This window comes from Palaemon carinicauda, chromosome 22 (genome assembly GCF_036898095.1).
Source record: "Palaemon carinicauda isolate YSFRI2023 chromosome 22, ASM3689809v2, whole genome shotgun sequence".
Taxonomy (NCBI): Eukaryota; Metazoa; Arthropoda; class Malacostraca; order Decapoda; family Palaemonidae; genus Palaemon; species Palaemon carinicauda.
The window spans coordinates 95,042,134-95,067,133 of NC_090746.1; the positions used below are offsets into that span (position 1 = coordinate 95,042,134).

Here is a 25,000-nt window from a genome sequence, read left to right on the forward strand (position 1 = left end):
GGAGATCCTTTTTAATCTTGTGATTGGCTGATCTGAAGTAGGATCATTTGGAGGAGTGGCACTTCATCCTTCCCATACTGTGGAAAGTGTTAAATCCATCAATTGTACAGATGTTTACATCAGCGTTGTCGAATACAAACTGCATAAATGAGATAGTCAGAGGTTCACTGGTTAGATTTTGCAAAGCTGATACTGGAGAGTGCTGCCTGAGCTTAAGAGGCACATAATTCTAAGGTAGAGAGCACATTCAGTAGATGCGTAAAACTGTACTTTTGACTGTGATGAATAGGAAGATCTATTTGTAGAGGGGATATAAAAGAGCTTCGACTGGTTGCTTAGGATACCATATGAAAGGGCTGTACACTTCATATCCCATTTTCATTGATTTCCTTTCTTGTTTTTTAGGACAATAGTTTTAACAAGGCAGTTGAGGGCATCTGGAATAAGTGAATTAAATTCATTTAAGAAATTTTTTGGTGGTTGATACGGATCAGTTTCATACACCTGTGAATTTACAGTATACCTTCAGTAATTATTTTGGGGGCTGTATTCACAATTCGAAGCTACTCCTCTTTCTTGTCATGACTTCTGTGTTTTTCTTACCAAGCATCAGTCAGAATTTTCTTCTCTGTGTCACAGAAACACAACACTGATTTTCTGTTTTTATTCGTGGGAGCAACAATTTCTTTTTCATAACTTTTTTTTAGTTCAGATTTTATTGTTTTATCAGTTAGTAGCTCATCCTCATACCTCTCAAAAATATCACTTAAAGGAAATTAGTATTCCTCGATTTTTCCCCATCAGGTTAAAAGTATGAGTCATTGCTTCAATAAACTGTTGAAGTTTTGAGACAACCACGCTTCATACCAGAGGATATATTGAAGAATTGTTTTCATTTAGGCTGAATGGTATCTTACCTCAGCAACAACAAAATCAACTACATTACATATGCGACTTCATACTGTTTGGCCTTACTCATCATTTTTCATTTCACCCACTTTCAAAATAGCATCCATGACATGAGGAGTCTCAGTATGATGCACAGATTCATGATCACTTGACTGTTTTTTGCTTGTTTTTTTTTCAGAAGCTCATATGATGCTTCATTTCCACACAAAAAATGAAGACGAACAAAGTCAAAATCCCACTCAAGACTTCTCAGAGACATTTTAGGCACTCGGGAGGTTTTCTGTCTTGCCTGGAAAGTTTCAGAACTCCTTTGTTTTGTAAAAACCTTCCTAAATATTTCAAACACTTTCACACATTTCTGTATTGCTAACTTAGAATGTTTCCATCTTTCCACTTAATGTTACAGTCTATCAGTGTCTTTACACCTTCCTCTTTAATATCTCAAGTCTTACCCGCATCTCAAATGAAGCATTTCCTCATTAAAGTAATTTTCCACATTATGGAAACACTGATAGAATAAATGTCTTTATATAATCCTGAAAAAATAAAAACAATTGTCTTGGGAATTTGAATATTTTTTTCAATATTGTACTCAAGAAAATTAAGCACACAATATTTGGGCAGAAGAGGTAAAAAAAAAAGATGTGAACATTTTTGCACATTTAGCACTAAAATATTGCAATGTATCATAAAAATGAATACTGTAGAAGAGTTTTTGGAGAAAAAAATTATGTAAATTATTTACTTATCAACATTTTCTGCTAAAGTGAGTCCCAAGAAAGATATTTGGCCAATTTTTGTTTTATTAAATTTTTTTCAAGTGGGGTGCCAAATAATTCTTATTAAGTACCCTATTATGAAGACAATAAAGCTTATTGCAGCTTGACCTTATTCAGCATTTTTTCCTCTATTGACTGGCCAATTGATAGTAAGGTCAATCAGAACTTGCTTCACTTTGCCTTCACAACATTTTCAGAAACTTTGCTGGAGATCTCACGCTCTGAAAGGTACTCTACATTTGGTTATTGCCAGTGTCTTTGAAACAGATTTTTAAAGTGAGCTTCTGATGGTTTTGAGGTCCTCATGATTATATATCTAGGTATTTTGTGTGCATTTGATCTTTTGAAAGTTTTATACTAAAACTGGTTTTCACTCATTTCAGTTTTATTGGTTTTATATTTTTGTATTTTCTATGCTGTTTTTATCTGCCATTGATTGCAATATGATTTAAGGCCATGTATATTCCTTTATGATTTCAATATTTTTGTCTCATGTATTGGAAAATTCTGTATGTAGAAGATTATTTTAATTTTTTCAGTCGGATGATGTATACATGCATATCTATTTTTACTAAAGATGGACTCTTGCAAAAGTACTTACTGTATTTTGTCCTCTATTCAAATAATTATTCTGTTGTTAAAAGCATCGTTTCTTATTACGTCAGTTATCTAAACCCTTAAAATAGGCTGTAGAATAAATTTATGGATAACTGAATCAACTCATGTCTTATATGATTAGGTTCATATTGCAAAATGTGTGTTTAGTATTGTATAACACCCTGTAGTGAGCACCAGTTATTTCTGCAAAGCAAACACTTTGTTTTGTGACAAAATAATCCTAGTTTGATGTGTATTTTCTTCACTTACAAATCTTCATCATTTGTGAAACATGCTTACCTCTGAATTATATGTGAAAATATAATTGTTTGGAATAATGACATACGACTTGAAAAAGTTGCATCCATCTAACAGCGAAAACCTTTGGTTTTCCATCTTGCGTTCTTAGAAAGGATAGTGATTCTGGAACTGCCCCATGACGTTTCAAAGACTATGCGTTCAGATCTGCATGCGCTCCTGCAAGAAATGACGGACCTTAGAGAAGAACAAGAAGGTGTTGTTGGGAAAATAACAACAAACGTTGGGACAGGTAAGAAAATTCATCAATGCATGTACAAAAATTACTGATTTTTAGGTTTATGCATAAAATACCCCTTTATATATGCATGAATATATCTTAATAATGTTTATGCAAATATTGATTAAAAATTACACACATCCATTAACAGTACGGTACAGTGTTCTGCTTATTTAATATATTGGCAAATATTTCTGTTTACATACAGTATGTAGTACAGCAAAGTCTAAAGATATTTATTACGCCTTGCTATTCAGTATACTGTCAATATATTGCTAGAAAATGTATGTATAGTCTATATATACTGTACATGGTAAATGTAATACTAGCTTTAATACTTGCATATTGTTTTATAGTATAAAATGCATTGACAAGAAGTTATAAAGAATACAATGATGGTTTTCTTTTTAATCTACCATTTCCTGCATTCATCTGGGATAAAAATGTAAACAGTTTTAGAAACATATATATGTCAACTTTGCCAAAAATTTAGAGAAAAAGATTTTCTCATTATTAATGAAAACTGCAGTACTAGTCATCAAGGAAATTTGTTCTTTTTAGTATATGATGACATCACAAAGAAGATCAACCTAGCTGTGAAAGATGTAGCTCCTGGAGCTCATAAAAGCACCAAGTGGATCAGAAAAGGCACCGGCTCTTTAGGTAAGCATTGAATTTTGCCAGTACAAATTTATACTGATGGTTGGAATGTATTTTTCCTGTAATTTAAAGAAAGCTTGTGTAAAACACAAAGATCCACAAAATTGTAAAATATTGAATTAACTCTGTTTTGATTGCTAGTTAAATGGATAACATTACTGTAGTCAACATGACTCAAGCCCTTATGTTGAGCATATGTAGATCCATGACATTAAAACTTTATATCAAATCACTCCTGGTCAATAATTTTTTAGAATTATTAATACTGTACTCATTGTTACAAATTCTAAGCATTTTGTTGTATGATATTATTTTTGTAACAAGTACTCATGATTGGGCACTTTGTTTATAGTAAAAAGATCACTAAACATGTTCCTGTTTATAGTAAAAAGATTACTAAACATGTTCCTAACCTTCTACCTCTACCGTAACAGTTCGTTTGGGAGGTAATCTAGTATCCAAAGGACTTCATATAGTTGCAGATCACATTCCAGCAACACAACCAGAGCAGCAGGAGGTAAGAATTTAAAGGTTACCTATAATGTTTATCCTCAACAGAATTAGATTTAGATTCCATATGCAGGATTAACTGTTGTTGAAATTAATGCCTCTCCGGTTTCAACTTTTTATTTATACAATAATCCGAATAAGTTTGTGGGAAATTTGTTTTACATAAGGAATTGTTGTTTTCTTAGCTTGAAAGAACCTCACGTATCTTATGCGTATCCATTCACCTTGAAATTTTCCATTATTAATTTTAAATATTTAACTTAGCCGGTGAATATATAATAGCTGCAACTCTGTTGCTCGACAGACACATACAGTAAAAACTCGCCAGCGATCGCTATACAGGTTGCGGGTGTGCCCACCAGCGCCAACTGTCGGCCAGATACCACTCTCGATGTAAACAAAGACTCAATTTCTTCTCTGTCGACGTGTCGACAAGACGTACTTTACTCGCTGTTGAACCTGGAGTTTTTCCCATCATATTTGGTGAAGTACTTTAATTTGGTTTGAGCTTTCGCAGTACAGGTGTTTTTCTTCAAATAAATCCTTGAACTCTTTTTTTGGATCGGATTAATTGTTGATGACTTAGATCGTTTTTTGGAATTTTCCCTTGACTAATTCAAAATGGCTGACCTTTCTCAAGTTCCCAAGTTCAGAAAATGTAATGCTAGGGACTGTCATAGGCGTCTTCCAAAGGCTTCTCTCGACCCTCACACTGTTTGTTCCAATTGTCGGGGTAAAACCTGTCAATTGGAAGATCGGTGTGAGGAATGCGTGGGCCTTTCGGAATTCGATTTTATCGAATTTGAGAAATATACACGCAGACTAGAGAGAGATAGGGTAAGGAGAAGTTCTTCTAGGTCGGTAGATTTTTCCTCTCCACATGCCCCTGAACCTAATCCTTCCCCTGTAGTGGTTGTTCCTAACCCCCCTCCTAGCACTCAGGAACCGTCGATGCAAGACATGATGCGTGCTATCCATGCCTTGGGGGAGAGAGTTGAGGCCTTAGCAAGTGACCGAAATCAACTCATGGTGGACGTAAAGGAGCTAAAGTGCCAAAGTGCCACGGCGGAAAGTGTTAAAGTGCCTAGTGTTTCTCAAAGTGTTGTGAACAGTGTTGCGCTTGAGGGTTCGTCTGTTCGTGCCTGTCGTCCTCCTAGTCCGGGACCTCTTGCAAGCTCCCAAGCCCAGGGGAGAAGCAATGTCGTACGACTCATGGGTTCGAGAGGCCTTGATCAGCGAACAGACGTTCCCTCTATGGTATCAGGCGTATCTCTCCAAGATCGCCCCTACCAACGTAAGATGAGAGAGCCCATTTTTACCTCGTCGTCCGAAGGTGTTTCTCGTAAGAAACCTTGGACCAAGGTCTCCAGACCTTTGAAGCGTAAGTCGGTCCCTTCAGGACAAGTCCAACGTCCCGGTTGTAGCCACTGGGACAGTTCGGACCCGTTGCCGTCATCGGATGACTGCTCGCCGCCTAAGAGAGGCAAAGTTGTGCCGTCTCAGTCGCTCACCCCGTCTGTTACCGCACCTGCTTCCGTAGACCCTAAATGGGTGTTACTGCAAGACATGCAGTCCAAGCTTGCGTCCTTGATGGAGGACTTCAATCCGGAGAAGGTTGCCGCTGAACCTTCTGGCCAACAACCATCCAAGCGGTCTGTTGTGCGTCCTGTTGACGTTGAGGTAGCTTTCTCGCGTCAACCAGTTGGGGTAGTACCTCCACCGATGCGACCCAGTGTGGGTTTCCAGCCGCACGTTGACGTTAGGCAACGCACGGAGGTGGTTGGTGATGTTCAGGACGTTCATCAACCATCAGAGGTGACTTGTTTTGACGCGGTGCGTCAACCTCCGCAACCCGGTATGGTGTTGACTGCACAACCCAGACGGTCTAAACAGTCTCGGGTGGACGCTGTGCGTCCTCACGCACCTATGGTTGTTGACAGTTCCCAGACTGTTCAGCAGTTCCATGACGCTGCGTCCGGCTCCGTCACGCATGCACCAGTGCGACCGGACTCGGCGAGTCATACGTTGCCCACACCTTTGCCGTTTTCTCATCAGTTTTCGGATGAGGAACTGTCAGATGAGGACGTTGCTGAACCTCATCCTGAGGATCAACCTTCAGAACTTGATGAGCCTAAGGCAGTTCAACCATCCTTAGACTTTAGAAAAGTCATGGCTGTGTTTAAGGAGTTGTTCCCTGACCACTTTGTTTCTGTGGCTCCTCGTTCGCCGCCGTCGGAGTTTGTCTTAGGCGTTCCTGCTACCGTGCCTGCCTTTACTAAACTCGTTCTCTCTCGCTCATCCAAGAGAGCTTTGCGGCTGTTGGGCGATTGGTTAGAGACCAAGAAGAGTTTAGGGAAGACAGCATTTGCCTTCCCCCCATCTAAACTCTCGTCTAGATCGAGCGTCTGGTATGCCACGGGAGAAGTTCTCGGCTTGGGAGTTCCTGCCTCTGCCCAGGGCGACTTCTCAAGTCTTGTAGACTCTCCCCGCCGCCTTGCCATGAGACGCTCGAAGATTTGTTGGTCACCATCGGACCTGGACCACCTTCTTAAAGGTATATTTAGGGCGTTCGAAGTCTTTAACTTCCTAGACTGGTGTTTAGGGGCCCTGAGTAGGAAAATCTCTTCTGCTGATAAGGATGTTTCCTTACTCATTATGTCCTGCATGGACAAGGCCATCCGTGATGGGTCCAACGAACTTGCCGCTTCATTCACGTCCGGAGTCCTGAAGAAACGAGAGTCTCTATGTTCTTTCCTGTCTGCTGGAGTGACGCCATGCCAAAGATCTGAGCTACTCTTTGCGCCCTTGTCCAAGTGCCTGTTTCCTGAAGTCTTGATTAAGGAAATTGCCTTGTCTTTAGTGCAGAAGGACACCCACGATCTAGTTGCGTCCTCGGCTCGCAAAGCTCCCCTTTGCCTACGTTGTCTGCTAGACCTAGGGTAGACACTCCAGCGTCTCGGTTTATTCCGCCCTTTCGTGGCAGAGCCTCCAGCAGGGGAGGTGCTCGTGCCGAAGGGATGAGAGGGAAGAGGAAAGGATCCAAGTCCTCTAAGGGCAGAGTCTGACTGCCCGCAACTTCAGACAGCAGTAGGTGCCAGACTCAAGAACTTCTGGCAAGCCTGGGAGAAGAGAGGCGCAGATCAACAATCTGTGAGGTTGCTCAGAGAGGGGTACAAAATCCCTTTTGTACGCAAACCCCCTCTAGCGACGTCCCCCATCGATCTCTCTCCCAGGTACAGAGAGGAAGAAAAGAGACAAGCCCTGAAACTGGAAGTGTGTCTTTTGCTAGAGAAGGGAGCGGTGGTCAAAGTCTCGGACCTTCAATCACCGGGGTTTTACAACCGTCTCTTCCTAGTATCAAAAAAGACAGGAGGTTGGAGACCGGTGCTAGACGTCAGTGCTCTGAATGTCTTTGTCACAAAGACGAAGTTTTCCATGGAGACCACAAAGTCAGTCTTAGCAGCGGTCAGAAAGGAAGACTGGATGGTGTCTCTAGACCTAAGGGACGCCTACTTCCACATCCCCATTCACTCAGACTCCCAACCCTTTCTGAGATTCGTCTTCGAAGATGTGGTTTACCAGTTTCGGGCCCTGTGCTTTGGCCTAAGCACAGCTCCTCTCGTGTTTACGAGGCTGATGAGGAATGTGGCGAAATTCCTCCACTTATCGGACATCCGAGCCTCCCTTTATTTGGACGACTGGCTTCTCAGAGCCTCTTCCGGTCGTCGCTGTCTGAAGGATCTCAATTGGACTCTAGATATGACCAAGGAATTGGGACTCCTAGTCAATTTGGAAAAGTCGCAGCTGGTCCCATCCCAAACTATTCTGTATTTAGGGATGGAGATTCACAGTCAAGCTTTTCGGGCTTTTCCGTCGGCCCCCAGAATAGATCAAGCCCTGCTCTCCATCCAGAAGATGCTGAAGAAAGAACGCTGCTCAGTCAGGCTGTGGATGAGTCTGGTAGGGACGCTGTCATCCCTGGAGCAATTTGTCTCACTAGGAAGGCTACACCTCCGTCCTCTTCAATTCCATCTGGCTTTTCACTGGAAAAAGGACAAGACGCTAGAGGCGGTCTCGATCCCGATTTCCGAAAAGATAAAGTCTTGTCTGACTTGGTGGAAGGACAATATCAGCCTACGAGAGGGTCTTCCCCTGGCAGTTCAGATACCCAACCACGTTCTCTTCTCGGACGCATCGGACTTGGGCTGGGGCGCGACGCTGGACGGTCGGGAATGCTCAGGTCTGTGGAACTCGAGTCAGAGGAGCATGCATATCAACAGCAAGTAGCTTTTGGCGGTTCATCTGGCCTTGATAAGCTTCGAGTATCTCCTTCGAGGCAAAGTGGTGGAAGTAAACTCGGACAACACCACGGCCTTGGCGTACATTTCCAAACAGGGAGGTACCCACTCACTGACGTTGTACGAGATCGCAAGGGACCTGCTCATCTGGTCAAAAGATCGAGGCATCTCCCTAGTAACGAGGTTCATCCAGGGCGACTTGAACGTCCTAGCAGATTGTCTCAGTCGGAAAGGTCAAGTAATTCCAACCGAATGGACCCTCCACAAGGATGTGTGCAAGAGACTTTGGGCGACTTGGGGTCAACCCACCATAGATCTCTTTGCAACCTCGCTGACCAAGAGGCTTCCAATCTATTGCTCTCCAGTCCCGGACCCAGCAGCAATACATATAGATGCCTTCCTCCTAGATTGGTCACATCTGGATCTTTACGCATTCCCACCATTCAAGATTGTCAACAAGGTACTGCAGAAGTTCGCCTCTCACGAAGGGACAAGGTTGACGTTAGTTGCTCCCCTCTGGCCCGCGAGAGAATGGTTCACCGAGGTACTTCGATGGTTAGTAGACGTTCCCAGAAGTCTTCCTCTAAGAGTAGACCTTCTACGTCAGCCACACGTAAAGAAGGTACACCAAAGCCTCCACGCTCTTCGTCTGACTGCCTTCAGACTATCGAAAGACTCTCGAGAGCTAGAGGCTTTTCGAAGGAGGCAGCCAGTGCGATTGCTAGAGCAAGGAGAGCGTCTACCATTAGAGTCTACCAATCGAAGTGGGAAGTCTTCCGAGACTGGTGCAAGTCAGTTTCTGTATCCTCGACCAGTACCTCTGTAGCCCAAATAGCTGATTTTCTCTTATACCTGAGAAAAGGACGATCCCTTTCAGCTCCCACTATCAAGGGCTACAGAAGCATGTTGGCATCAGTCTTCCGGCATAGAGGCTTAGATCTTTCCAACAATAAAGATCTGCAAGACCTCCTTAAGTCTTTCGAGACCACTAAGGAGCGTCGTTTGGCTACTCCTGGGTGGAATTTAGACGTGGTCCTAAGATTCCTCATGTCAGACAGGTTTGAGCCTTTACAGTCAGCCTCCCTGAAAGATCTCACTCTTAAGACTCTTTTCCTGGTATGCTTAGCCTCGGCTAAAAGAGTCAGTGAGATTCATGCCTTCAGCAAGAACATCGGATTTTCGTCAGAAAAAGCTACTTGTTCTCTGCAACTTGGTTTTCTAGCCAAAAATGAGCTACCTTCTCGTCCTTGGCCTAAATCTTTCGATATTCCCAGCTTATCGGAGATCGTAGGCAATGAACTAGAAAGAGTCTTATGCCCTGTTAGAGCTCTTAAGTTCTACTTAGCTCGTACTAAACCTTTACGAGGCCAATCTGAAGCTTTATGGTGTTCGGTTAAGAAACCATCCTTGCCTATGTCAAAGAATGCTTTGTCATACTTTATCAGATTGTTAATACGAGAAGCTCATTCACACTTGAGTGAGGAAGACCGATCTTTGCTTAAGGTTAAGACGCACGAGGTTAGAGCTGTAGCAACTTCCGTGGCCTTTAAGCAAAATAGATCTCTGCAAAGTATCATGGACGCAACCTATTGGAGAAGCAAGTCAGTGTTTGCGTCATTTTACTTGAAAGATGTCCAGTCTCTTTACGAGAACTGCTACACACTGGGACCATTCGTAGCAGCGAGTGCAGTAGTGGGTGAGGGCTCAACCACTACAATTCCCTAATTCCATATCCTTTTAATCTGTCTCTTGAAATGTTTTAATGTTGTTTTTATGGGTTGTCCGGAACGCTAAGAAGCCTTTCGCATCCTGGTTGATTTGGCGGGTGGTCAAAGTCATTTCTTGAGAGCGCCCAGATTAGGGGTTTGATGAGGTCCTGTTGTATGGGTTGCAGCCCTTGATACTTCAGCTCCTGGGAGTCTGTCAGCATCCTAAGAGGATCGCTGGGCTCCGTAAGGAAGACGTACTTACAAGGCAGAGTAATCGTCTAAGTCGACTTCCTTACCAGGTACCTATTTATTTTGGTTTTGTTATATTGATAACTGTCAAAATGAAATAAAAAAACTCTTAGCTTATACGATGTAAACATATTTAACTGGTCTCTACCCACCTCCTTGGGTGTGAATCAGCTATTATATATTCACCGGCTAAGTTAAATATTTAAAAATGATATTTTAATTATAAAATAAATTTTTGAATATACTTACCCGGTGAATATATAAATTAAACGACCCTCCCTTCCTCCCCAATAGAGACGCAGTGGGATGAGAAGAAATTGAGTCTTTGTTTACATCGAGAGTGGTATCTGGCCGACAGTTGGCGCTGGTGGGCACACCCGCAACCTGTATAGCGATCGCTGGCGAGTTTTTACTGTATGTGTCTGTCGAGCAACAGAGTTGCAGCTATTATATATTCACCGGTAAGTATATTCAAAAATTAATTTAATAATTAAAATATCATTTTTCACATAAGAACAATTTTTTTTTTGGCCAAGTTTATGCAAGTTAAGAAATTTGACTCATAAGTCAGAATAAGGCACACTGTAATCATGGTAATAGTAATAATCAAATTGTAGGATACTAATAGTACTACTACTAATAATAATTATAATAAATCTTTTAACATGAAAGAAATTGCTGATGACAATGAGGCTGATAGTAATGATGATAATAATAAGGATAAAATAAAATATTTGGCTTGTTACAAACTTTAAATGTGAAGTTTCAGTTTTGTGTTTTTATTTTCTGTAGTTTTTTCACATCTCAAAGCATATATATTTTGCACATACACTACTGAACTGTACAGTATATGTAAATATGCACTCATAGGTAGCTGCCCCTTGTACCATGTAAATGCAACTGTAAATTTCTTACACTTCAGGAGCAAAAATGGATCTGGACCCTTTGTTTCAGTTCACCATTTTTATAACATTTTATCCGAAAATAGGTAGAGGTAGTTTTTACACATACACTTATTACTAGAACGTTGTAGTTTAACAAAATATTGCATATAGCTTATGTATTTAACAATTTTATCTTATAAAATACCATATGTTTCCTTCTTACCTTATTATTTCACCTGGAATTCGCCTTGCTTCCTTGTCAAAGCACTGCTTTTTCATCTGTAACATAAAAGAAATAGAATAATTCTCACTTTCCCTTACTTCAGTTGCCTTCCACCCTCTTAGTATGTTATGGTTTAGCAACAACAGCTGTGGCTCTCCATGGTAAACAGTATTAGCTTGGTGACGCTTCATGCAGATATTCTGACCTTTGTCAGCACGGTTCATATATTTGAGTGTTATTTAGTGCCTTTGTCATTTATTATTTAGTTCTAAACATAGCCAGGAATGTCTTCTGTTGGTTTTAGGATTATTTTGTGCTCTAAATGTTCAGTGATTAGACTTCTTTTATAGAACAAAGACACATATTCCCTTTGTGTTTTTCATTGGGCCCAACAGAGGTATTTAGAAAGTAGATGTTAGTTATAGCGGGTTTTCCAGATAAGCTTATGGAATATGTCAAGTTATTTTCTAAAAGACTCATTATAGTACATATAGTAACTCTAAGCATAATAGGAGAGAAGATACTAAATTGGGGAAAAGTCAAGATCAGGCTAGACAAGTTGATTAGGGTGGTGATGTAAATATTAGCGTTCAGATGGGAGTGAACAGGCAGATATTGGAATGAGAATTATGGTCTTAAATCTCAGCTTACAGTATTTATGGAGAAGTTTTCTTTATTAAGCATTCAAATATCTTAATTTCGTTTAATAATGAATCGATGGGCCATTATATAACAAATCCATGGCTTAACTTATTCCATTCCAAACCCTAGGTTTACTTCTACAAATGTTTTGCCTAGCAGTAACTGTTTACCATTTGTTGATGGTAATGATGGTTCTCAGTGCATTATGGAATAGAGTTCTTCCTCACAAATTTTTCTGTCTCAGTGTAGTTCAGTTTCTTCTATCGTAAAATCTTTGCCCTACTGCAATCATGATACATTTCGTACACAATTTGATTCCAAGATAAAGAACAGTACAGGATCTCTGATCCATTAATCACTTTTTCTGCATCTGGACCAAGCATGAATAAGCAACCTCTCTCTACAGTGACCCGTAATGTGCCTTGTCGAATAACACCATCTAATGCAAAGCTCAGATTTTCAAAATAGAGGCCTATTTAAGGGTTAACAAATAATCCTTTAATATTGGTTTACAACCTCTATGTATCTCACAAAAAGCTGACTACTTCAAATTATGATTGCAATAGGTGGAAATTTAGAGGAAATTCACTCAAACATGACCCTTTGTCGTTTGATGCATTGCATTCTTTTTGGTCTTCACTGTGATTTAAGGATTGTGGGAAGTGCCTTGGTATATGTATGTACTATTATTTAGCATCCACATGTATTTCTGCACTCTGGTATTTTAAATGACTGTATATTGAAACCTTGAATGTAGTAAAATGCTTCTCATACAGATCTCCCCTCTTAGGTTGTGATACCAAAATACATATGTTTTCCTATTTAGACTCTAGTAAGTTCATACATTTTAATTATAAAAAATGATTAGAAAATGTACATTGATTTTTCTTATTATTTCTTGAAAAGACACTCAAAGTAAAATCCAACTTAGATCCAGTTATACAATTTATAGGATGAAAAGAATATGAGGATAATTGGATGACGAGGATTTTGGTAAATAAGATCTTAAGAATAATTGGTTGTGAAGAAATACTGTCCTGCTCTTGTTCCCTTTTTAAACTATTTTTGGGCATTGAAATGTGGAGGAATTTTGTGAATGAGGGCATCTATTTTATCTCAAATCATTATATAGTATATAACCAACTTTCTTTACTGATGTGCATTAACCATTCAACGTCTCTTAATTTCTATTTCACTTAAAGACGGACTATGTGAGTATTTAACAGTTTATGTTTAATAGATAGAATAACTTGACTTGCAATAGTGATGATTCTGTTTTGTCTGTGAATCATGATACAGTATCAGCAAAGCTCAATAAATATTGGCCCTAAATTTCTGTAGTTTAGTTTGTATAAGTGTACGGTATTTATCAGAACAGGTAAGTATTAGAAAGAATTTGTTAGAAGCATTAGATTGCATTAATATATTAAAGAAGCAAAGTCAAGGAAAGACACTTAGATTTTGGACGAAAGAGATTTTGGACGAAAATGTAAGTACTTTAGTGATAGGTATAAACTTCACATCTCTTTCCTCTACTGCAGTATGAAAGGGTCTGTGTAGAAAAAATGAAAGAAAAAGTTAAATTGAGCTGTAGATGTACATATAAAAATGCTAGGGATAGGCTCATCAGAGGAAGAAAATTACTTTGTTCTTTAGTATTTCATTAATGTCACACATATCCTTATGACCTCAAGGAAATATTCATGTAACGAGTTTTCTCATGCCTCCTGCAGATATTGAGTCTTCCCATAGTCTAAGAATAAACAGTACAGTATCTCCATGGTTCTTTGTAGTTAATGTCTCTGAAATTGTATCTTGGATAAGCAAATGGTGTTTTCTCCTAATTCCCCTCCATCACTGAGGGGCTTACCCAGCCCCAGCATGGTACCAAGTGGCCTAAATTCCATAAACTATATCAAACCTATCAAAAATCACATTACAAGGAATCTGACTACGAAAGAAGTGTTGTGTAATAAGTTGACTACGAAAGAAGTGTTGTGTAATAAGTTGGGGTGGGGTTGGGATTTGCTCTAGTTATTCTTATTTTCATTATTTAACAAGGGTGTCTTGATACAGTATTTGCCAAGAAAATTTGCGCACTGTATTCTCTCTAAGTAAAATTATTTTCTTCACACGTTAGCCTGAAGAAAAAAAGTACTGTTTAGAGTTATGTGATACTTTGTAGATTTAGAATTATTTTTGAGGTTAGTGTGCGATACCAAAGAATATTTTGTAAAGGTTATACAGTAGTAGGGAATCCAATACAATATGGCAAAGAATTATTGTCTTCCCTGCTTTAGGTCCAGTGTATCAATGTACATGCAAGGACTCTGTGTATAAGGTAGACCCAAGGTTCAGGCTCTATTGAACCTGTAATACCCCCTCCAAAGCTGAACTATTCTGCTAACTGACGACACATCACTCACTGAAAACCATTATTAATACTGAAGATAATAATTACTCTGATTGCTGGCATTTGTTTATGCCATGCAATCATCTTTTAAATTTGTTGTTAGAATAACTTTACGTAAGGTTTGGAGTGCCTTATTATTGGCAAACTTTTTGAGATTTTTACCTCCAGTTCAAAATTAAGTATAATTTATTTTCTTTACCTAATTTTACTGAAAGGTGATAATCAGAGGCATAGCCAAGGTTAATAATATTGGGGGCTACTCAGGGGGCACATGATGTTTGGGGTGGCCCATCTGGATGTTCGCCTTCTTAACTTTATGGTTTTATTTTGATAAAGAATGCAAATCAATTAATTTTGTTAAAGTGTTGATGATGAACTATTGTATTGTGAAGGATCAGTGTTTTTATTTTTACCTTTACGTTTTGTTTTTCCAAATCCTTCATAGCACGAGAAAGGGAGAATGAAGTACCGTACTGTACTTACTTTACTATAAGATCTCTTTTGCTGGTTCTATCATGTAAAGAAACCCTATGCACGTTAGGACATATAGGATATATTTGTTGTATGCATTCTTAGGTATTTAGAGCATCACTCAGCATATTTCACATAAATTATCAAATCTATATAATCAAATCACTTAAAAAAACAAGAAAGTTTTTAGCTTCTTCTTGAAAGCCTTAATATGTTCAGTCTTTCAGAACCTACAGTAGAGGTACATCTTGGTTCCAGTAACTTGAAACCATCTGTAACTATTCTCTTGTCGACACAATTTGTTAGCTGCATGATGTGAGCAATTCTTTTAGATATTTTTGGCCTCCAGTTCTGATAACTTGATAAGTCATTATACATATCCTAAACTCTATGCTGATTTTAACAGGAAACCAGTGTAATTCAGCTAGTATGAGTAATTCTTTCTTAAGGTGGGACACCTTTAATCAGTGTTGCTCCCCAGTTTATTATATTTTGTAATTTCCTAAGTTGCACTTTGGGTACATTGTAATAAATGGAATTAAAGTAGTCAATCCTGGTAATAGCAGTTAAAAACAAGTTTCTTTACAGAATATTTATCAAGATACTTCTTAACAAAAGCAATATTTCATAGGTGATATCCAACAATTCTGATTACATTATTTATTTGAGTACGGATAGACAAATTACAGTCAAGTGATACACCTATGTCACAAACTCTACTAGATATCGGGACCAAGTTTTTATTAATATTTATTTGGATGTCAACCAGATTTCTTGACTTGTTTTTCTTTCCTACCAGCATAAACTCGGTTTTATATTTGCTTAGTTTTACTTGTTTAATTGTATCCACTCCTAATGCTTGTAAGAACTTGCTTTAAAGTTTCAGTGGTATCATCAATATGATTTCTGAACTAGATTTATTTTTTATCTGCAAATAGTTTAAACCTCACTTCATGTCTCTGCAGTACTTTTGATAGACATAGTACAGTGGTAACGTGTTTGTCTAGCATTTCGCATGGCAAGAGATCGATCCCCGCCCAGGACCGTGAGTTTAAGCTGTTTACTGGGGAGGCTACTGCTGTGGTAGGGCACCACAGTGGGGGTTAGGCTTGCCCGGCTGACGTTCTGGTGAGCATCTATTCTGATGGAACTGGAACTGAAACACCTTTAACCTTTAACCTTTTAGTATAGATACAAAATAAGATTGGGCCTCGTACACCTCCCCGAGGGTTACTCCTCTGCTTAATTGTTCATATGATGAATGAAAGTTTTCAATTTTTCAATATTAATCTTACCCGATGATCATGTAGCTGTCAACTCTGTTGCCCGACAGAAATCTACGGTCGGGATACGCCAGCGATCGCTATACAGGTGGGGGTGTACACAACAGCGCCATCTGTGAGCAGGTACTCAAGTACTTCTTGTCAACAAGAACTCAATTTTTCCTCTGTCGTGCCTCCGGCTAGACCTACTTGGATACGCTGTTGATTCTGGAGTTATTGTTCACGATTTGGTGATGTATTTGCTCTAGAGTTTAGCCTTCGCTATTCAGGAAGCTTTATCATTAGCTTAGCAAGCTTTTGGAATTAATTTGATTTAATTATGGTGACGAAGAGAGTATGGACTCTCTTTCACTTTTAAATGGCCGACCCTTCCCTTAGACGGAAGTGTTGGTGTCGAAGAGAGTATAGACTCTCTTTCATTTTTTATTTTATATCTCTCCGCCATTTATAGGCCTCTTCGATTAACTTTCCTTTTATTATAAACTTATAAAAATTATTTTTTTATGTTTGTTTATTTGCGACCTTTCCTAATAGTAGGCGGTCCTTACTTGGAACCGAAGTTAATTAACATTGAGCTCGTCATATCGTTTTTCCTGTTAAGAATTTATGCTATTTTAATTTTAATGTTTTTGAAAGAATTTCTTTGATAAGTCTCGTACTGTTTTCAAAGTTGAACTAACGTTTTGTTTAGTCTCCGCAGTTGTTGACGTTCAGAACGTTCAACTTGCGCTCTATCGTTACGATAGAGAGAGAGTTTTTCACGGTTTCACGTTGCAGTAAGAGTAAACCGATTCTAGCGTTTCGTTCATTCTTTCTTAGCTTAAATGGTTTTAATTCTATAAAGGAACTTTTTATTTGGGAAACCTTTCAGTTTTTTTCCTTTAACAAATAATATGTTTTAACGATATATATAATTGGGCTCATCTCTCAGGTTCTAAGTCAAGAGAGAGAGAGAGAGAGATAGAGACGGAGGGAGAGAGAGGAGGATAAACGTTTCGTTCAAGCGGGTAACGTTGTTCTCGTTTTTTTTGCTCTTCTCCCTAGTCGATATAGGGGAAGAAGGTAAAACGTTTCTAGAGTTTTATTCTTGTTCCCAGGCTTTATGCGGTGAGAGATTTTAAACGTAGTTTATTTGATCTAGTGTTTAGTCTCTTTTCCAGCCACTGAATTCTTTATCTTTCATTATGTTTTTCTGTTACATTGTAATACTGTTTTCGCAATTACTACCTTTTAATGAAGGATAGGATTGCGTGTTTCAGGTACAAACCACTTAAAGTTTCGAGTTCAGTGAAATAAGTGCAAACAGAAAATCAAAAGTGATAAAGTGATATGCGCAAAGTGTTACAGTGTTGCGTTCGAGGGTTCGTCTGTTCGTGCCAGTTGTTCACCTAGTCCGATACCTCTTACAAGCTCCCAAGCCCAGGGGAGAAGTAATGTCGAAGGACTTATGGGTTCCTCAGGCCTTGATAGACGAACAGACGTTTCCCTCTGTGGTTTCGGGTGTATCTACACACGTTGCCGACGTGATCACCCCACCCACACAAAGACGAGAGAGCCCATTTATTCCTCGTCTGCGGAAGAGGTTTCTCGCAGAAACCATGGACCAAATCTTGCAGCTTTTAAGTGCAAGTCGGTCCCTTCCGCGCAAGTCCAACGGCCTAGGTGTAGCCACTGGGTCAGTTCGGACTCGCTGCAGTACGACAACTGCACACCTCCTAAGAGAGGCTAGGTGGTACCGCAACAGGCAGTAACTCCGTCTGTTGCCGCACCAGCTGTTTTAGACCCTCAGTCACAACGGACAGTAGCTCCGTTTGTTGTTGTCTTTCATAGACCCTAGTGGTCCATGCTGCAGACTATACAGTCTCAGCTTGCTCCTTCATGCAGGAGTATCATGCTGGAAGGTTGACAATGCAGCCTGTTAACCTACAACCCGCCGAGGTTGTGCGCTCAGCAGATACTGCGGCTGCCTGCTCCCACCCTCCACCTGTGAGAGCTCCACCACCGATGCGCAGTCCACCCTGCCAGACGCATGTTCTTGCTGCACCATCTGCTAACATGCGTGAGCTACCGCATCAGCAGTGGGAAGGTTCTGTAGAGCTGCCGGGTTCCAGCACTATGCGGCTTTCTCCGCAGCCCATACAGCATGCTCTGCATACCTTACAGCATGCTCTGCATACCTTACAGCATGCTCTGCATACCTTACAGCATGCTCTGCATTCCTTACAGCATGCTCTGCATACCTTACAGCATGCTCTGCATACCTTACAGCATGCTCTGCATACCATACCGCATGCTCCTCAACCCACCGCAGCCCCTCCCACGCACCAGCACTCTGCTTTTGTTGTTGCCAGCTCCCACACTCCGACTGCGGAGAAGGTTGACGATGCACCCGTGGGCCTACACCTCCCACGGTTGTGCGCCCGGCATGGCTTCCTGCTCTCACACTCTTGTTGTGAGAGCTCCTCCACCCATGCACAGTCAACCCTGCCAGATATATGATGACTCCCACACACAGAGCACTCCGTTGCCGTGCGGGAGCTACCACTAGCTGCCGTGTTTTGACACGGTGTGTCAGCCTCCGCAACACACTGTGGTTACCGCCACTCGCCAGCAGCAAACTAGTCAGGCAGGAGTTGAGGCTTCCCCACACAACTTTGGTTGTTGCCAACTCACTAACTGTCATGCAGTTACATGACGTTGCCTTCTGGTCTGCTACTTATACACCAGTGCTGTATGTCCTCACGCTCCTGTTGTGGTTGACAGTTCAGTTTTTGACAGTTCACAGACTGTCAAGCAGTTTCATAACGTTGCCTTCTGGTCTGCTGCTTTTGCACCAGTGAAACCCTCACTGAGAGAACTTAGCTTTTCTCGGATATGGTTCCTGTAGATGAGAAAGTGCTGTTCTCCCTCCTTCTGATATTCCCTTGAGGACTCTGTCATTTGGAGAGGAGCCTTAAGCTGCTTAGCCTCCTATGGACTTTTATTTAAGCATAACATGCTTCCAGGGAGGGTAAATGGTTCCGCTTCAGTCGCTAACCCCGTCTGTTGCCACACCTGCTCCCATAGACCTTGAGCTTTGTTGCAAGACATGCAGTCCAAGCTTAGTCCTTGATAGAGGTTTTTTTTTTTTTACGGAGTCAGTGTGTCACTGGGAAGACGTTCAACAACCAGCAGAGGTGACTTGTTGTGACGCAGTGCGGCAACCTCAGCAACCCGATAAGGAGTTGTCTGTACTACCCAGACAGTCTAGACAGTTTCGGGTTGTCGCTGTACTTCCTCGCTTCCCCATGGTTGACAGTTCACAGACTGTGCAGCAGTACCATGATCTTGTGTCCGGCTCCGTCAGACGACTGGCTTTTAAGAGCTCCCACAAGTCGTCGCTGTCTGGAGAATCTCAGATGGACTATGGATCTGACCAAGGAACTGGGCCTCTTGGTCAATTTAGAGAAGTCCCAGCTCGTCCCATCCCAGACCATTGTCTACCTGGGTATGGAGATTCAGAGTCGAGCTTTTCGGGCTTTTCCGTCGGCCCCAAGGATCAACCAAGCCCTAGAATGTGCATCCAGAGCATGCTGAGAAGGAACCGATGCTCAGTCAGGCAGTGGATGAGTCTAACAGGGACACTTTCATCGCTGGCCCTGTTCATCGAGTTAGGGAGACTCCACCTCCGCCCCCTTCAGTATCATCTAGCTGCTCACTGGATAAAGGACATGACGCTAGAGACGGTCTCAGTTCCTGTTTCCGAAGAGATGAGGTCTACTCTAACGTGGTGGAAGAACAGCTTTCTTCTCAAGGAAGGTCTACCTTTGGCTGTTCAGAACCCCGACCGCCGTCTCTTCTCGGACGCATCAGACACGGGCTGGGGTGCGACATTGGACGGACAGGAATGCTCGGGAACATGGAATCAGGAGCAAAGGACACTTCACATCAATTGCAAGGAGTTGTTGGCGGTTCATCTGGCCTTGATAAACTTCAAGTCCCTCCAGCTAAACAAGGTGGTGGAGGTGAACTCCGACAACACCACAGCCTTGGCTTACATCTCCAAGCAGGGAGGGACTCATTCGAGGAAGTTGTTCGAGATCGCAAGGGACCTCCTCATCTGGTCAAAAGATCGAAAGCTCACGCTGGTAACGAGGTTCATTCAGGGCGATATGAATGTCATGGCAGATCGCCTCAGCCGGAAGGGTCAGGTCATCCCCACAGAGTGGACCCTTCACAAGAATGTTTGCAGCAGACTTTGGGCCCTGCGGGGTCAGCCAACCATAGATCTGTTCGCTACCTCGATGACCTAGAGGCTCCCGTTGTATTGTTCTCCGATTCCAGACCCAGCAGCAGTTCACGTGGATGCTTTTCTGCTGGATTGGTCCCATCTCGACCTGTATGCATTCCCGCCGTTCAAGATTGTCAACAGGGTACTTCAGAAGTTCGCCTCTCACAAAGGGACACGGCTGACGTTGGTTGCTCCCCTCTGGCCCGCGAGAGAATGGTTCACAGAGGTACTGCAATGGCTGGTCGACATTCCCAGGACTCTTCCTCTAAGAGTGGACCTTCTACGTCAACCTCACGTAAAGAAGGTACACCCAAACCTCCACGCTCTTCGTCTGACTGCCTTCAGACTATCGAAAGACTCTCAAGAGCTAGAGGCTTTTCGAAGGAGGCAGCCAGAGCGATTGCCAGAGCAAGGAGGACATCCACTCTCAGAGTCTATCAGTCTAAATGGGAAGTCTTCCGAAGCTGGTGCAAGGCCAATGCAGTTTCCTCAACCAGTACCACTGTAACCCAGATTGCTGACTTCCTGTTACATCTAAGGAACGTAAGATTCCTTTCAGCTCCTACGATCAAGGGTTACAGAAGTATGTTGGCAGCGGTTTTCCGCCACAGAGGCTTGGATCTTTCCACCAACAAAGATCTACAGGACCTCCTTAGGTCTTTTGAGACCTCAAAGGAACGTCGGTTGTCCACTCCAGGCTGGAATCTAGACGTGGTCCTAAGGTTCCTTATGTCATCAAGATTTGAACCTCTCCAATCAGCCTCTTTTAAGGACCTCATATTAAAAACTCTTTTCCTCGTGTGCTTGGCAACAGCTAAAAGAGTAAGTGAGATCCACGCCTTCAGCAGGAACATAGTTTTCACATTTGAAACGGCTACATGTTCCTTGCAGCTCGGTTTTTTGCTAAAAACGAGCTTCCTTCACGTCCTTGGCCTAAGTCGTTCGAGATCCCAAGCCTGTCCAACTTAGTGGGGAACGAACTGGAGAGAGTACTTTGCCCAGTTAGAGCTCTTAGGTACTATCTAAAAAGGTCAAAACCTTTACGAGGACAATCAGAAGCCTTATGGTGTGCTATCAAGAAGCCTTCTCTTCCAATGTCTAAGAACTCAGTTTCTTACTACATCAGGCTTCTGATTAGGGAAGCACATTCTCATCTGAAGGAAGAAGACCTTGCTTTGCTGAAGGTAAGGACACATGAAGTGAGAGCTGTGGCTACTTCAGTGGCCTTCAAACAGAACCGTTCTCTGCAGAGTGTTATGGATGCAACCTATTGGAGAAGCAAGTCAGTGTTCGCATCATTCTATCTCAAAGATGTCCAGTCTCTTTACGAGAACTGCTACACCCTGGGACCATTCGTAGCAGCGAGTGCAGTAGTAGGTGAGGGCTCAGCCACTACATTCCCATAATCCCATAACCTTTTTAACCTTTCTCTTGAATACTTTTTATGGGTTGTACGGTCGGCTAAGAAGCCTTCCGCATCCTTGTTGATTTGGCGGGTTGTCAATTCTTTCTTGAGAAGCGCCGAGGTTAGAGGTTGTGATGAGGTCCTTTAGTATGGGTTGCAGCCCTTTATACTTCAGCACCTAAGAGTCGTTCAGCATCCTAAGAGGACCGCTACGCTCAGTAAGGAAGACGTACTTAATAAAGGCAGAGTAATGGTTCAAGTCGTCTTCCTTACCAGGTACTTATTTATTTTATATTATTTTTGAATAACTAATAAAATGAAATACGGGATACTTAGCTTCTTTGTTAACATGTATGCTGGTCTCCACCCACCACCCTGGGTGTGAATCAGCTACATGATCATCGGGTAAGATTAATATTGAAAAATGTTATTTTCATTAGTAAAATAAATTTTTGAATATACTTACCCGATGATCATGAATTTAAGGACCCGCCCTTCCTCCCCATAGAGAACCAGTGGACCGAGGAGAAAATTGAGTTCTTGTTGACAAGAAGTACTTGAGTACCTGCTCACAGATGGCGCTGTTGTGTACACCCCCACCTGTATAGCGATCGCTGGCGTATCCCGACCGTAGATTTCTGTCGGGCAACAGAGTTGACAGCTACATGATCATCGGGTAAGTATATTCAAAAATTTATTTTACTAATGAAAATAACATTTTTACATAGTAGTTTCTGTCAACCAAGAAATCTTTTAAATACAGTACTCGAAAGTATCATCTTCAGTACCAGTGGACTGGGAATTATTAAGCAACAGTTCATGCACAACTCTATGAAAAGCAGCACTAAGCTTGAATAATATCAAGATACCACATTTGTTCTCATCCATCATTTCCAGCAGATCGTTTACAACAGAGTATATAGCTGTCCTTGTAGAAAATAATTGTCTGTATGCTGACTGGTTGTCTGGCAAGGCTTTAATTCTTTCTAATTGATTAACTAGTCTTTTAAGAATTACATATTCTAGCACTTTTGAAATAAATGGTAGATTCAAAATAGATCTGTTTGAACTTGCAGGGGCAGTTGTATTTGTGGTTTCAATGTGGCCTTCCAAAGGGATAGGATCCCAAGGAAGATATCCCTAGACTTCTTGGCTTCCTTTTGGTATACCTGTTTGATAGGATGCTTAAACCTTTAACAATTTTGTTATACAAGTCTACATTGGCAGAACCTCTCAAACAGGCTTAAATTTTAATGTAGAATTGGATTAGAACATGTTTCACAAATTTACTGTCTTGTGCTTTATAAAGACTGGCTCTATCAACTTCTTCAGTGCCACCGAGTAGTAGAGAGGATTTTCATTTGGGTCCCTCAGCAGAATCGACATGAATATCATCTAGCTCCTTCTCAAGGGATTTCCTTTTTATGAGGAAAATGGGTTATTTGTTAGTTTTTTCCTTTCCCATATGTAAGCATGAATTAGAGTGCACTTGGTTATAGATAACTAGACCATTGTGGTGCTTGAGTTTACATTTTCTATGACTAATCCATGGGGATTCTATAGCATCAAACCACAAAAAAAGTTTAGTCAAGGGAAAAATTTATTTTGGGGTGCTATGTGATCCCAAGACCCTCCTTCTCCCTAGACTTGTAAAGGGTAGTTGGACATAACCAATCCATACTGCTGGATTGAAAAATGATTCCTGGGTGTAAATACATGTCATGGTAAGCAATATCTTTAGTATAAGCAATGATTCTCAGTGGCCAGTATGTCGTCAGTCAGTAGATGAATTTGGCATTGGTGCTGTTATGAGTTCAATTGAGCCTGAATCCATAGGTCTCACTTATACACGCTGAGTCTGTGCCTTGCATGTTGATAGATTGGCCTCAGGGCTGGGTAAATATTATTTCCATGCTGTATCATGTCACATTAGATTTACTGTTCTAGCCGTTACAGAAAAGTTCTTTGGGAGATCGTACAACACCTCTCCCAAAATAGCAATATCCTTTGTCAAAACCCCTCATTTGAAATATTGTTTGATGCTGTATGACTTGAAATTAGAATTGTTTATTTTTCTCATGGGAAGCATGCCTTAATACTATCATAGATTTGTTATCTTATCTTTGATTTTGGCTTAATATCTTGTCATACCTCATCATAGATTCTTCATAGACTTATTTTCATGATTTGTGTATGGCTTAGTATTTTTATTCGAATCTCGGAACTTATTTCCCTGACTGGGAATATGGCTTGATTTCTTGTGATATAATATCAGAGATTTGTATCCTAACTTAGTATTTTACTTACTTTAAGTCATATAACATCATAGATGTATTTCTGGACTTGGAGTATGGTAGTCATGTGATGCACCATGGATTAATTTTTATTGCTCGAGCACTGGCTTGATGACCTGTGATATGATATAATTTTTTTCTAGTGATGATGTTTAGATCAATGCCATGTGATATTATATCATTGATTCATTTTCCTATTATACTGACAAGAGGAATTTTTCAGTGTCATATGATACAAAATAATCTATTAATTTTTCTGCCTTGAGGTATTACCTCATTTCTTTTGATATAGCTTCATGAATTCAATTTCATGACGAATGTATACTGTAGTTTATTGTTTATCAAAGCTTATGACTTAAATATCATGGGATTTGACAGCTTAAATTTATTACAGTATTTCAATGAATCTTACCGGGTAGTCATTATGTTAAAATCATCAAATTCCTGACCTCGATTTAGAAAGTCAGAATTTTTTTCTGTTCTCTCCTCCTCCTTCCATCTTCCTCTCCCCTATGATGCCCAGTCTTCCCGATAGATAGGGCCACAGTAGAAGGAACTATAACCCTATGCATAGGTATAACCAGTAATTCATAATTACAGTCGGTTATGCCATGGACGCATCCTTGCCAGCTCAACTCAATTTATTACAGTATAGTATTTAGAAAATCCTGTTTTTTCGTAATTGAATTTGAACAAGAGTAAAAAGCTTGTCTTTATTTGGTTTTGAATACAGAATTTTGCTAAGGGTTTCAACAATCATGTGGCAGAATAGGTCAAGTTGGTAATACAGAAGGGAGTGATAGAATCAAGAATAAGATGGTTGGTTAGTAGCAGGTGGTAAGAACAAGAATCCCCTCTCTGTCACA

The 25,000-nt window shown here is 40.9% G+C and overlaps 1 protein-coding gene across 3 annotated transcripts in view; it reads left to right on the forward strand.

Moving 5' to 3' along the window:
- LOC137616638 (uncharacterized) overlaps positions 1-25,000 on the forward strand; it is a 73,158-nt gene that overhangs the window by 32,732 nt on the left and 15,426 nt on the right. For all 3 annotated transcript variants that reach the window (XM_068346548.1, XM_068346547.1, XM_068346546.1), the window contains 3 exons: positions 2,695-2,835; positions 3,385-3,486; positions 3,918-4,000. In XM_068346548.1, the coding sequence (XP_068202649.1) occupies positions 2,695-2,835; positions 3,385-3,486; positions 3,918-4,000 (326 nt within the window). The remainder of the gene's footprint in view (positions 1-2,694; positions 2,836-3,384; positions 3,487-3,917; positions 4,001-25,000) is intronic.